We start from the raw sequence: 15,874 nt of genomic DNA on the forward strand, positions 1-15,874 counted from the left end.
TCAAAAAAGGATATAGACATCACAGTGTATCGAAAGACTTTAGGGAAGTACATAATAAAGACCCCTAGGGGGTTAATTTTTTTGTGGAATTGATAAAGTGCAAAAATAATGGAGGGGGGTCAAAACTTAAAAGAGAAATATCCAAAAATGAAACAAAATGGATCTTCTCACTTGAAACCATGCAACCAAAGGGGCTAAATATAGAATTAGATTTAACCGCTTGAAGAACAGGTGTTTAGACCCCCTTCCTGGCCAGGCCATTTTTCAGTGTTCACTGCCTTTCAGATCTGCAACCCTTCCAGCCCTGACTTGGCAGCCTGCCAACCATCTCATTTCAAAAGTGAATACAAAGCAGTTGCAAAAAAGAGGGGAAAGCATATTGCTGAGACCCAAAACTGAATTCCTTCAGTGCTTCTCTTGTGAACATCAGGGCTAAATTGTTCCACAAAGCCTGCTGCTACAGAGGTCAGTGAACGTTTGCTTTAAAGAATATTTATTGCCCGTTAAGAATATGTAAATACTTTACTGTCCAAAGGCTGGACACATGTCCACTTTAAAGCCATCAGAACAGTGGCGTAACTAGTGACCTCAGGGCCCCAGGCAAGAATCCATGAAGGCCCCCCCCCAAGAAGAAACACATTAGATTTTTTTATTTTTTTTTAAATTTAGACAAGGAAAGAAAAAAAAAAACCACTGTCCTCTTTCATCCCCCCATTATCTCCCCCATCATTCCATTCCGCTCCCGGACCCCATGTCACCTTCCTTGATACTTCCAGCTCCCTGTCTCCCCCTTCGTGTCCGCAGCAGCTCTATTCGGCACTCGGCGGCAGTTCTGTGTGATGAGGGGGCGGGGATTACACCGCTCCCTCTCATTGGCTGCTGCCCGGCTGGATGATGCTTCACGCTGCGCCCGGAACAAGATGAGGGGAGCAGCGTGAAGCATGTAGGGCCCAGGACGGGAGGAAGAGGTCCCGGGACTGGTAATCAGCGGTCACCAGTGGCCCCTTCCTCCTGTCCTGGGCCCCCTCCAAGTGGCCGAACTCCAGGGCCCGGTCGCGGCCGCGACCTCTGCGACCCTGGTAGTTCCGCCACTGCATCAGAATATGAAGATAGTCTGTCACTATTTTAGATAACGGTAAAGAAGTGTGCCCTGTGAAGCATGCAAATAATAGTTTCAGTTGAAAAGATAAACTTGCTGGAATGTCATCTGCATCTGACACTCCTAGAAGTGTTGGTTTCTGGTCATCGCTGCTGCGCTCTGTGATTCCTTCTGCCGTCACCAAGTCACTTAGGGCCCAATTCACACCAGATGCGTTCACGCAAAATAAGGCAATTTGCCTTGTTTCAGATGGGCTCAGTTCCCACCACCAAGTTGCGGTGGTGTGCACCGAAAAAAAAAAGATGGCATACAGTACTTTTTTTTAGCGCAGTGCGACACAGTACAACCGCACCACACTGTGCTCAATTGTGATACTTTAATAAAGTTGTACCAAAAGGTGTGCTGACCATCTTTGAGCAAGCCCCTCTCTTAAATGCAGATGCGTTTGCTGAAGTGGGCAGAGGAACAGGTAAGCAATAATTGCATGCTTTTTGGGGGCACACTTCTCTAAGCTGCTTTATAGGCCCAAAAATATAAATAGGGCTGCAACAACTAATCGATTTTGTCAATAATAATTGATAATGAGAATTGTTGTCAATGATTCTCATTATTTATTAGCTGATCTGTGCTAATCTCCCCAGACCCACGGGCTCCCTGAGGGGATCAGAGGGAACAAAGATGCCTTCAGCTGGTGCCCAGCAGTGAGGAGAGATCCTCCAAACCTCCACCCTGCCGCATTTGGCTCTGCAGCTCTCTCCTCCCCACTGGGAGACAGTGGGGACATTGAGCGCTGCAGCCAGCGCCAGCAGGGAGGAGAGATCATCGGCTGTGATAGCTGGGAGCAGTCAGGGTGGAGAGTGGAGAGGGGGCGGAGTGGCTCAGGATGGAGAGCAGAGGACTGGTAAATATGTGAAATATTTATCAATCCTTCCCTGTGAAGAACAAACACTGAGTGATCAGTACTGATGCTTATAAATAATTGAGGACATAGTATTAAGGTACTGTGTCTCCAATTATGAATAAACAGGAAGTGCGCTACATCACTTTATATTCATTCATGATTGGGGATATAGTAAACAAATATCTCCTCAATTTATGAATGAAGAGAAAGCCTCTGTACTGAGTGCTTCCTGTTCATTAAGAGCTAGGGATGCAGAAAAAAAGATTAAGGACTTTGTGTCCCCAATCTCTTATTTCAAATTTTATTTCCCTAAAGCCCCTAACAGTAAAGTAAAAAAAAGAAAAGAAAAAATATTTAAAAAAATAAAGCTGCCCTCCCCCCCCCAATTATAAAAAAAACCCCTAAAAAAAGTGGGGAAAAAAGTAATTTTCGGGCTCGGCCTGACAAATTCTGGTGTGGGAGGTGCGTTGCGGTTCCATTCATTTCAATGGCACCCCAAACGCATCTCCCACCCGCAGTGCAATCCCGCACTGGAATGTGTGGTACCGCAATGCCATGTGTTCCAGTGCAGTGCAATTGCAGAAAATTGTGCATGCAGTTTTATTCTAAAATAAACTTTATGTGTGTAACACTCCAATTGTGTATTTAATTTTAAATAAAATATGAGATTTAATTTTTTTAATCCAATTAATCGAAAAAATTATTGGCCAACTAATCATTAGCTGCGGCCCTAAATATCAAATGCATATACAAAGCCTGAAAATACGATGGTGATTGTGCACAAAATTCCTCAGATGATTCGCAGCCAATGTGCATATAACTCGAGCTCGAGCCGGACGAACAGTTTTCTTATCACTTTGCTGCTATTTGTCCTGCTGGTATGATCCAGCAATACCCAATGCCTGTACTGTTTACACCATTGTGAGTACGCATTTTTTATATAATAAATTGCATTTTATTGGACGTTACACACTATGTCCTTGTCCTTTTTCTCTTTCCACCTGGATTTATACTGGTACCTGTGATCTGAGGAGACCTTATCGTCTTTTTCTGTGCATGGGCTTCCCTCCCCCATTAAGAAGGGAAAAAGTGCATTTGACCTAGCTCTGTAGGTCTACCTCCCCAGGTGAGCACTCACTTGTTGTCATCACTTACTGGGTGGAGGTGAAGGTCTGCCTGCATTGTGTGATTATCCTTACCTGAGAGTTATATGCACATTGGCTGCGAATCATCTGAGGAATTTTGTGCACAATCACCATCGTTTGCGTTTGTTTTTTCCTTGGGACTTTTTTTGCCTATATTGCTTTTTTGTATTTGTGTAGATATTTCTTATGCCTCATTTGTTTGAAGGCTCATATATGTGACTCATTTATATATGTTTCAATTTATTAGATATGTATGATTATTAGCTCGGCACAATATTGTTTTTTCACATTTTACAGATATTTAGTTATATCCTTAGTGCTTGGTAGCTCATATTTCCACATTACACTTACTGGCGCTGATCACCTTTATTGTTTAGTTTTAATATACAAAGCCTACTGTGCCCGATTTCACAATAACAGAGTACACAGAAGAATGTATGCTTGCTTCTCCCACAGTGGAATAAACTGCATAGAGGATTATCATTAGCCAATAATTTGTAGATGAAGCTGATAAGACATTCACCTGGACCTTCAATAACTGCTCATGTCATCACGAGTCACAGAAATATCTGATGCACAATGAAACAGATTCTGGGAAAATGCACTTTAAAACAAAGTACAACTAATTAACACATTGCTTTGCTTTCTTTTAAATAGGGAAAGAAGCCAGCACCCCACACCATTCAGAGCTTGTTCACACCATGCCCGGATCATGTCCAGACCAGAACAGTTTGTTCTCGGACCAAAAAAGCATTCCAAAGTGTATCCCTATGGTATTTCTGAGCTCTGTTCACGCCAACGCAGTCCGTTCCAGACCAGACAAAAAAAAAACTGCTTGTCTTATTTTACAAATGCATGCAAACGCACTGGACCTCACCTAAAAGCCCATTTTAAGCTAAAAAAAAAAACCCAAAACAAAAACACCTCTGGAAAGTGGCAACAATTGCGGTACAATTGCACTGCACTACGTTTGCAGATCTGCTCCACATCTGGTGTGAACTCAGCCTCAACATTTTGTGTCTGAACATCTCCTTAACATCTTTCTGGCAGAAAGTCCAACCTACTTGCAGCTAATTACTTAAAGCATGCTCCTCATCATTGGACCACAACTTTTTTAGTAATTCACCCCCACAATATGCTACTTAATGAGAAAAAAATGTGAATGTCTTTCTACTTTGTCACAGTTACAAGCCTGGGGCATTATACTTTTTTTTCCACATAAAGGTATTTTTCTTAACCTTCATTGTAGCAATTTCGGATACAAATACTGTCTATTTCCAATAAGTATCAGATTTTCCTGTGTAAGTTCGAAGTGTTCTTGAGGCCATCAGAACTGCAATTATATTAAGCGTTACAATCCCCTCAATTACTTGTAAACTGTTCCTATGATCAGCGTTTCAGACTACCATTACATTAGCAATTTGTTATATGATTATATTACTTTTTAATCAAATCAACATTTTTTGCAACCCAGAGATCATCTATCATGGTCCAAATCCATCATTATGCATGACATCTAAATGATTGTACACTTCAGATGCAGAGATGTTATTAGTATAATGAGCACTGCTTTGGTCAGTTTAGCAATGAATACATTAATTGACACGGTACATAATATGTTCACATTACTGTATTTGACTTGTGTGACCCCACTCGGTTTTCTCAGCATAAAGCCCTTATTTTTCCAAGCTAATTTGTGCGCTCTTCTTTTCCTTTTTAAAATCGAATTACTAGAATGTATGTATGAAAGATATGTATATCTTTCTCTAGCTTTTCATAAAATGTAAGTAGTATACTTTTGTCAGCTCATTTGTATTTAATTTGTAGAAGTTAAAATTAGTCAAAATATTTTATATATTTTTTTCATATTTTTATTCCTTTACATTTTTTCAGCTTTCATGCTACATTTGATTCTGTTACCCTAAAGGAGATCTATAGTCACAGCATATATTTTCATTTCAGAAAATCAGCATTGTAGTAGCAATACAAATGACAGCTATTTTTAACCATTCAGTATACGCTTATTTGAATAAAACTCTTTTCATTTTGAAAGTGGCCATCTCTTTAACCACATCCTGGACCCCTTGCATGCTTTGCAGCTTTTCCTCTGCTCATTCCTTTGGTTTACTTTTGATTTCTAAGGAATGCATATCCCATATTACATTGCTGCCTGCAAGCAGTGATGATGTGCATCCTGAAACTCCTCCTCTTTTTCTCTCTCTCTACTATGCTACTACGTTTAGATATTCTAAACACAGGGGGCTAGGGTGAATGAAGCCTATAGCCGGGCATACACTGTTATATTATTTCGTTCAGCCTGCAGGCTGAACAACATAAAATATAACAGATTCCTCCACCCACGCTAATCAGCTTGGATGGATGATTCTCCTGCTGTGTCCTTGGTATTCTGACAGCAGCAAGTGTGCTGCTGTCAGAATACTCTAACATTGACAGTAACTGATTGGCTGCCATCATTGTTCCCCTGAAGATTTTCCATCCATTTTCTGATTGACAGATGCCAAACATAAGGGTGTCAACAGGGGCACCCACTGTGTGACTTTCAAATGGTTTTTCAAGAACTGGCTGAAATTCGCACAGTGTATGATCAGCTTACGATTGTTGCTTATACCAGTGCTCCCCAACCTTTTTATCGCCGCGGACCGGTCAACGTTTGATAATTTTACCGTGGCCCGCTGAGGGGGGGACGTTGATTGTTTATATTTTAGATTGTTTTGATTTAATAATTTTAATTTAATTGTATTTAAACATGCCTTCAAAATAAAATACAGTTACACCAAAAAATGAAAGCGTTGGAATTCTTCACCTATTCCACCACCGAAAAACTGGGCGAGATTACGTTAAAATGTGTGACCACGTCACTGGTCACACATTCTAACGTAGTCTCAAACTTTGATAGATCACATGCCTACCTGTAATCATTTAAACAGAGAAATAGATTATAATAGGGAACATTACAGTGTAATATTCCCCATTATAATCCATTTGTCTAATTACATGAAATAGCAGTACACAACAGAGAAATAGATTATAATAGGGAACATTACAGTGTAATATTCCCCATTATAATCCACTTGTCTAATTACATGAAATAGCAGTACACAACAGAGAAATAGATTATAATAGGGAACATTACAGTGTAATATTCCCCATTATAATCCACATGTCTAATTACATGAAATAGCAGTACACAACAGAGAAATAGATTATAATAGGGAACATTACAGTGTAATATTCCCCATTATAATCCACATGTCTAATTACATGAAATAGCAGTACACAACAGAGAAATAGATTATAATAGGGAACATTACACACACGTCTCCTGTGACTCACCTCCCCTCCCGCCTCCTGTTACAATGGAAGCGGCCGGGAGGGGAGGTGAGTCACAGGACCGCCCCCTCACTGTGAAGCCCGTCGGCAGTGCGGGGCCCCGGTGTTCGAACACCGGGACCCTGCACTGCCCCATATTGCAGGACTGGACCGCACTGAGACTGTGCGGCCCGGTACCGGGGGTTGGGGAACACTGGCTTATATAACCCATTCGCCTAAACTTTGACTCTTCTTATACGTCCAGTACCTTGGAATTAAGACTCTGTTACTGTTTAGCACTAAGGCTGGCCATAACAATCCAATCCAACAGATCAATGTGAAACGGATGAAGATCATTCTATTTAGGGGTACCATTTCAAGGTGTTAACATACATTTCTAAAAATAGAAGCCTTCTCATGGAAATTTTTCAACTTGTAAGGTTGATTCTGCAGGAAGTCAAAACTTTTAAACATCAAGGAGCAGCATTCATTTTAAGTTACTTTATCAGCATTTGAAATACACTATATTGCCAAAAGTATTGGGACACCTGCCTTTACACGCACATGAACTTTAATTGCATCCCAGTCTTAGTCCGTAGGGTTCAATATTGGGTTGGCCCACCCTTTGCAGCTACAACAGCTTCAACTCTTCCAGGAAGGCGTCCACAAGGTTTAGGAGTGTGTCTATGGGAATGTTTGACTATTCTTCCAGAAGCGCATTTGTGAGGTCAGGTACTGATGTTGGATGAGAAGGCCTGGCTCACAGTCTCCGCCCTAATTCATTCCAAAGGTGTTCTATCGGGTTGAGGTCAGGACTCTGTGCAGGCCAGTCAAGTTCCTCCACCCCAAACTCGCTCATCCATGTCTTTATGGACCTTGCTTTGTGCATTGGTGCGCAGTCATGTTGGAACAGGAAGGGGCCATCCCCAAACTGTTCCCACAAAGTTGGGAGCATGAAATTGTCCAAAATGTCTTGGGATGCTGATGTCTTAAGAGTTTCTTTCACTGGAACAAAGGGGTCAAACCCAACCCCTGAAAAACAACCCCACACCATAATCCCCCCTCCACCACACTTTACACTTGGCACAATGCAGTCAGGCAAGTACCGTTCTCCTGGCAACCGCCAAAACCAGACACGTCCATCGGATTGCCAGACAGAGAAGCGTGATTCGTCACTTCATCAGGCCTCATGAAGTTTGGAGGTCTGTAGCTATTGACTCTGCAGACAGTTGGCGACTTCTGCATATTGTGCACTTCAGCATGCACTGACTCCGCTCTGTCATTTTATGTGGCCTACCACTCCGTGGCTGAGTTGCTATTGCTCCCAGTTGCTTCCACTTTGTTATAATACCATTAACAGTTGACCGTGGAATATTTAGTAGCAAGGAAATTTCACAGTGTCCCAATACTTTTGGCAATATAGTGTAGCTTAAAAACATTATGACTTTAATATTACTGTAAGAATCATGTCATTCCTCAAGCAATGATGAGAGATACTTCACTGGTGTAGCTTCACACTCTGGGCCATTTCATTGAACCAGGGCCCCCAACCCATTATTTCACTCCTATGAACTATATATTTATAATGGATCAAATCTATTTAATAAAACTATCATTTTAGACTAAAGACAGGATTAGAAGTCATGCCTTGCTAACATCACATAACACTGAACGGACTTCCAGTCTGCACTAAGATGCAGCATCTTGCCAAATGTTCTGCTCAGGGACCTGTTAAACAACATTGTACAATCATGGAGCTGGCGGGAAAGTGTACAAAGACATCTGAAAATCACAAAATCAAAGGGCAATACAGAATATTAACAGTTCTTATTATCTATTTTGTATTACTTAAAAATATAATTATGTCACTTGCCCTGCTCCCGCTGGTTACTAGAGCAGTGATTCTCAACCTTAGCGAGACCAGGGCCTGTTCATTTTCCCAAAACCCTCTATGCCCTCACAGTAAAAAAAAAAAAAGTTATACTTAAACAATAAAAGTATCGGAGTGCAAAATATGGTGTTCAGTGGTCAGTAGGAGTAAGAACGCTCAGGTGTAAGTGGTCAGTAGAAGGAAAAGATGCCCTGACATTGGTGTCAGTGGGAGGAAAATATAGGGGATTTCAAAGTGCATTAGGGCTCTGGATGGATTTGGGTATCACTGTGAGGGGATGAAGGTTCTGGGACAATGCAGCAGACTTGGTGGCCCTGTGGGGGATAAAGTTTCTAAAGAAGGCTGGGCACAACTGTTTGGGGTGGGGTCTGGGGGCTTTGCAGGGACACTGTGGAAGGTTGTTTTGCACACTATGGGAGGCCGGAGGCTTTGCAGCAGATTATGGGGCCTGTGGGAGGTTTGTTGGCAATTTGACGGGTTGAGGGGCACTATGGGTGCTGGGGAGAACTGTGTGAGGTTAGAGGATCTGCAACTGGTTAGAGGTTCTCAGGGGGCTGAGGGGTCACAGTGGGGACTAAATGCAACATAGTCCCCCCTCCTCCAATAACTTCAGACCTGCTATCAGTAGAGGGGCCTGCTGGGAAGGGAGACGTCCTCCTCTCCCAGCTCATGTGATGGGTCAGAGTCAGCTACATTTGAACTTAATCTGCCCTCCACAATCCTTCTGAGGTTTTGACAAATTAGATACCTTCGGTCATATTTGATGGACCTGTCCAGTGGTATGCAACTTACGGTCACATATATCAAATACTAAATATGCTGCTGACCATTTCCAGGAAGACTTGATGGAAGCATTGTTCCTTCAGGCCTGGTTCACACCTTGGCGATTGAGCTGTTGAGCTAATGTCACGCGTTTTAATTTTTTTTTTTTTTACAGTTAACATTTTTTATGAAAGAATCAAGGAAATACACAAGTATAAGATAATATAAAATAAGAGGAAGGGAGGGAGCATGGTACAGCAATAAGAACAACACGTTCGAACAAAGATAGATATGAGGTGCATGTCTTTGGGGCAAAGCATAAACATGTATAGCAAGAGGTAAGTAAACTATGATGATGTCAAATAGTCTATAAAATAACACAATTTGGTATGAAGACTAAAAGGGGGGAGGGATATATGAGGCGAGACCTTCACAGAAAATGCGAGAAAATAGGGTAAGTGGAGTCATAGGCAGGAGGGGAATGGGTTAAAAGAAACGGGGGAGAGAGGGTTAGGAGGAAGGAAAGAGTGAAAAAAGGAAGTAAGAGGGATAGGGGAAAGGAGGAAAAGAACAAGATAATGGAGGGCAAAGAAAAGGAGAGAGAGAGAGAGAGTCTTCCGTCCGGGCAGTAGGAAAAAAAAAAAAAGAATAAAAAGGAGGAGAAAAGGAACAAAGAAAAAAGGGGGAGGGGGTCAAATGGAAAAAGTGGAGAGGATAGGTTGGAAAAAAATGGGGACGACAACACTGTTTATGTGTTTAGTTCAGCATAGGTATCTGTATCTTTGAATAGATTCCATGTCGTCCAGATTTTGAGATAACGAGCCATATTATCTTTGCAGCAGTGGAAGACTTCTTCCATTTCTGACAGTGTTACCACGCCAAAGCCAGTCCCTGATTGATGGTGGCTAGGGTGACTTCCAGTGTCTATGAATCACTGTTTTCGCTGCATTCAGTAGGTGTAGTGTCAGGTTGCGCACTTTTTTTTGGTGTGGTTTTCAATGCATAGAAATGTCCATGGGACCAAAACCGCGCAATAACATCCGAAAATAGCTCCTGCTCCTTTTTGCGTGGCAGGCAATTTTGCCCGCACAAAGCAGAGGTGTGAACAGCCTCCATTGACATGAATGCGATTCTGTGTTTTGCACGATACATCGCCTAGGGGTGCACCAGGCCTAAAAAAATGTCAGGGATCACACATACTCAGTTCAAGCTAATGACTTTCATTTTCAGTGCAACCAAACAGTCCATATCAAAAGCATTGAAAACTGCAACCCTAAATTCAGAAGGTCAGATCCAAAGTGTCATGGATGATAAAAAAAATGACAGCATTATTAAATGACACAATGGCTTTGTTAGAGGTGTAGTCCACAGGATACAATATTGTACGCTTTGACTCACTTGTAGGACCTCCTACATTGACATCCAACACAGCCCTGGCCGCACGTCCCTCTCCTTCTTCCTTACATCCTATCCCTGACCTTGGTTTTAAATCTCTGCCAAACGAGCTTCCTGCAGCCACCTGTAGCCCTACTCAAGTCTATTAATGTAAGGTTGTAAATGCTGTGTACAATGTAATTCTGTAAAGGACACTATTTCATTGTTGGGCAGCCCATTGCGTCTATCTATCTGTACATCTGACAAATCTTCAATAAAAACTATTGAACTGAAAAACCATTACATATATTAGTAAATGCAACTAGTGTGAGTACGTGAATTTGATATGGTATCAGCATCTTGTAATCCTTTGTACAGCAGCACTCGAAGAGGAACTGAAAACACTAGAGTGCAGGTTGGCAACCTGTCCATCACAGCCATGTGATGAGTAGATTGGGACTCTGCAGTGCCGCCAGTTCCTAACCCAGGCCAATCAGCAACCTGAGATGTGAACTGTCCAACCCACCGAGTCTCTGGATACTGCATTCTAGCAACATAAAAGACACTTCACCCTGGCCGGATGACATTATCTCTGTCTAGGCGCAGTCACTGGAGTGGTGCCCAAGGACTGCTTTTTAATGATACATGAAATAAGGGTACAGTTCTTGTGAAGTCTTTTGCCATTACTGTATTTTGTGATGTGTCATTAAATGTCTTCATGCAGATTTCTTAATTACTGCAAGGTCTGATACCACCCTTCAGTCCTGAAAAGCACACAGGTTCCCAGGGATTTCAGGATCTTTGTACATTGTAATACAGTAATACCTTGGTTTACGAGCATAATTTGTTCCGGAAGCATGCTTGTAATCTAAAGCGCTTGTATATCAAAGCGAATTTCCCCATAGGAAATAATGGAAATTCAGATCATTCGTTCCACAACCCAAAAATATTCATATAAAACTTATTACAATACTGTACTGTAATATAATACTGTACAAAATATAAAGACAAATAAACCAATTACCGGTAACTTCGTGGCTGGTGTGAGGAGGAATATTGTGTAGGACGACTTTCACTATCACTAACGGAATCACTGATATCTCTTGGCTCAATGGAATCTTTTTCATTTCGTGAAACCTTAACAAGGAATATATCCAATGTGACATGCATTGTCGTTAAACAGACTCATCGCTCGCACTGCTACAGCCTCATTCGGGTGGCGCTTTTCTACAAAATGTTGCTCTTAATGCAAGACATTGCTTGTATATCAAGACAAAATTTTTCAGAAATGTTTGCTTGTCTTGCAAAACGCTCTCAAACCAAGTTACTTGTAAACCAAGGTATTACTGTACATGATTGTAGTGCAGCATGCACTGCACACTATGGAATCTTCACTATTTACATAGGGCTATCATTAGTGATGCACCAACACTGGTTTCTCGGTATCAACATTTTTTTCAGTACTCGCTGATACCGATATCCGTGGGCCAGGATTATCAGGAAGCCATGGCCTGCCGGCCCCCTTCCTGATGGCCTGGGAATACGTTGGTCTATCGAAATAATCACCTCCTTGCAACAAGTGAAGCCAGCTTCTTAGCCAATCAGGAAGCTGGGTCACGATGTGCCACTCGGCTTCACTCATTGCTTGTCTGCCTGACCAATCAGGAGGCCGGCCGGCATGTCATGTAATAAAGACCAGTCACTGCTACTCTCGTTGCATGTTCAGGGTGACTGGTCTGGTCTCCACCCCCATCCTCTAATGATGACCGGTTGCTTCTGTTCTCTCTCCTTGTGCTGAGTGACTCTTGTATCCGCACCAATCAGGTACTGAATTGGTGCTGACACTGTCCTTCCTTCTGGGGGGTGGCTACTTTTGTTCCCCATGGTCCCTGTGTGTGTTGTAAAGTAGTCACAGCTCCAAGTTCGCTCCCGGGATGGACTACAATCTCATTCAAATTAATAAACTAAAAATGAGATTGTAGTCCATCACGGTTTCTCGGTATGTGTGTGTTGTAAAGTAGTCACAGCTCCAAGTTCGCTCCCGGGATGGACTACAATCTCATTCAAATTAATAAACTAAAAATGAGATTGTAGTCCATCACTGGTTTCTCGGTATCAACATTTTTTTCAGTACTCGCTGATACCGATATCCGTGGGCCAGGATTATCAGGAAGCCATGGCCTGCCGGCCCCCTATCCCTCCTCCAGAAACAATGACAGTGTCGCACAAATTGAAAGATGATTTGAGGATCTACAGCTGACTGATACAAAAATAAGATACATTTTTGTTACTAAAGGCACTTGAATATATTTTTAAGATTTAACTCCTGAGTTTAGTGTCACTTTAAACTACATATGGCTAAACATATTCACACACTTCCCTCACACTGCCTCACCATGGATTCCTTTACACACTGGGCAGCTCGCCTTCCCCTGGGAGGACCACACAGCAGCATGTCAAAGTAAACCCTCAAGGTGAAACCCTGCATGCTATGCTTCAGCCTATGTCCTCCTTGGCAGAGCAGTATATGGGAAGTATACGAGCTACACAGACAGGGCCACTTGGCGTGCACGGCGTCCTCCCAGCCACACACCACCCGGTCACCTACAAGGACGGGCTACCGGTATGGGAGGGGAACCACGCGCTGCCTTTTCCAGGCGCCCCATTGGTTACTTGTCAGCAGACTCCTCCCACTACTCCGAGGGGAAAGGTCAGCCAGGCTGTACGAAGACAACGATGGCGGCGCTCAGAGTACTGATACAGGCGCACAGATTACTGACAAATGGGCAGGTGAGAAGTCGCTGGGCTCCTGTTACATAGGGTCATATCAGTTCTATCTGGTGAGCAGGCAAAGCTCTGCAGCAGGCACAGTGTCATATGGAAGCAGGAGGTGTGCTGGCAGCCTGTGTGTACTTGAGTCCTAGAGGTACATGTGAGCAGTGTGTGTGTACACAGATATGTTGCTATACAATTTCTGCTCACCTACAGCTGACATCTTCCTCTGATTGCTGTGTATGAATTGTGTGCTGACACTATACTCTCAGTACTGACTTGTGTGGCTGTCATAGTGACATTGCAGGCACCTCTGACAGTCCAGCACAGCACATTTTATTGATGGTGTGAGGAGTGCTCTGCCAAGACTTTGCCTCAAGCTTCACCTGTACACTCCTATGACAGCATGGTGGCTGATCAGATTGGAGTAGGATCTGGTGCAGGCAGTGTATGTCTGACAGCTGCTAGTGGGCTATGTTCAGAGTGTGTGTATTAGCAGGGAGCATTCTCATCATGGCTGGACCAATGACACCGGGAGAAGCAATACAATGTAATTGGGGGCTATTTTACAGTGCAGATGTCCCATGATGCAGCCACTGTACTGGTTAAAGTTAATGACACATCTGTAAGCGGTAGTCTGCAAGTAATCGTATATGATTACATGTGTTTTGGACCCCTATCCTGCATCCAAGGGCAGAGATCTATTCCAAACCGCATGTAATCGTATCATATATGATTACATGTGGACTGCTGCTTACAGATGCAACCTCTCTGCCTGTTAATGTTATTGACAAGGTGACAGCGGCCGCATCTGTAAGTGGCAGTCCACATGTAATCATATATGATTATATGTGGTTTGGAATAAATCACTGTCACGTAACATATCTATCCTGTGTCCAGGGACAGTGATCTATTCCAAACTGCATGTAATTATATAATATACAATTGTATGTGGACTGCTGCGTACATATGTTGCATGTACCCGTGAAGGTTAATGACCGAGTGACAGCTGCGGCATCTAAATGGGGACACCTGGCATTCCTGCCGCAGGAATCTGTCGGTTCTTGCCGCAGGAATCTGTCGGTTCTTGCCGCAGGGATGCCAAAATGCCCTGTGTGAACAAGGCCTAAGGCCTGCTGTGCTCCAACTGGTCACTCGTGTGAACTGGGACACGTGATTTCATGACCTTTAAGCCCTGTCCACACAAGCAAGCTGTGCTGAATGCATGGCCGCTAGTGTGTGCCTCACTATGGTACAGTGCTGATGCGTCATTATCGATCCCTGCGCATCAAACTGTTTACTTTAAAACATTTTTTTTTTTTACAACTTTATTGAAATGTCATGAGTGACATATATCCTTAGGTGCTATCGACACAGTGCAGTGCATTGTGGTTGTACTGCGTCACGCCGCTGCATGCGGAACAAAGAGCTCAGTGGTGGGAACTGAGCTGATTGAAAACAAGGCAGATTTCCCTGTCTGCGCATTGGGGCTGTGCTGGAAAATAGCGTCCAGCACAGCTGCAACACATCTTGTGTGAACAGGCCCTTAAAGTGTATGTAAAGGCAAAGCTTTTCCTTTTTAGTTTTTGATAGAGTGGTAGAGATATAACCCCACTGTCAAGTTTTTATTGCTAATGAAATAGAAAAAGCCAGCACCCCATAATGTGTTTCAGTTTGAGGGCTCAACAAAACCAAGTAAAAAAAAAAAAGGGCCAAAAATATGATCCTCCACTGATGTTTCAGGGCCTAATGTGATTCCTTTCTCAAGGTGAACCAATGGCAAACGCGCTCATGAATTCATGACTAGCTTTAAAGCAAGGTGCACGTGGAAGGGCTTTACACAGTACAACAACAAGAATTGCCCGACACACTCACCAGTCAGCCTGCAAATGCTGGGGGCTTCAGCTGCCATTGTGATGTGCGGGGCCTCTGGTGTGTCCCTATGCCATTAAGGAGGTTGGGCTACCTCCTGGCAAGCCTGCACCAAATTCAACCTTTGCTTATATATGCTCCAAGATGTAGTCCCTTTATAGATTGGAGTTAGGACCACACTACACAGAGGGGCCTTGATGAGCCAGTGTGGCTTCCACATATATTTTTCAAAAGTTGTGCAACTAAAACCTCTGTTTTTAACCCTTATAGTTGGACATTATATTTTTTGCAGGCTGGCTGGTGAGTGTGCTGGGAAACCTTTTATTTTTGGCCTTTCTCAAGGTGTTCAACAAAAAGCATACGTAGAATGGCTATATATACACCTTCCAATAGAGCAGACACACCACACCTGTAGCCATGCTATTGTCAGACCAGATTGCCGCTCATCATTAGTCCTGTAACTTGACAGAGCCATAAAGTGTCTTCTTTCCATATGTGGGCCTTATCACTATAAGGCCCACATATGGCAAGAAGACACTTTATCCTTCCAGTCACTGTATACCAAACATGGCATACATTGCTGCATGGCCATTTAAAAACCTGATTGAGTTCCAATAACAAGAAGTGATGCAATAATATTCAGTCCAAAGACAGGAAGTGGTGACAAGACTAAAGCTGGCCATACTGCCATTCTGGATTGACAGCATTGTCTCGGTTCCTGAAGCCGT

At 42.9% G+C, this 15,874-nt stretch overlaps 1 protein-coding gene across 2 annotated transcripts in view; it reads left to right on the forward strand.

Annotated features, from left to right (window-relative positions):
• Positions 1-13,184: 13,184 nt before the first annotated feature.
• The window catches only part of PCCA (propionyl-CoA carboxylase alpha subunit), a 340,260-nt gene continuing 337,570 nt past the window's right edge, over positions 13,185-15,874 (forward strand). For both annotated transcript variants that reach the window (XM_018576625.1, XM_018576624.1), the window contains exon 1: positions 13,185-13,292. In XM_018576625.1, the coding sequence (XP_018432127.1) occupies positions 13,239-13,292 (54 nt within the window). In that variant the 5' untranslated portion in view covers positions 13,185-13,238. The remainder of the gene's footprint in view (positions 13,293-15,874) is intronic.

The sequence above is a fragment of the Nanorana parkeri genome, unplaced genomic scaffold, assembly GCF_000935625.1.
Source record: "Nanorana parkeri isolate BGI_ZX_2015 unplaced genomic scaffold, ASM93562v1 scaffold71, whole genome shotgun sequence".
Classification (NCBI taxonomy): Eukaryota; Metazoa; Chordata; class Amphibia; order Anura; family Dicroglossidae; genus Nanorana; species Nanorana parkeri.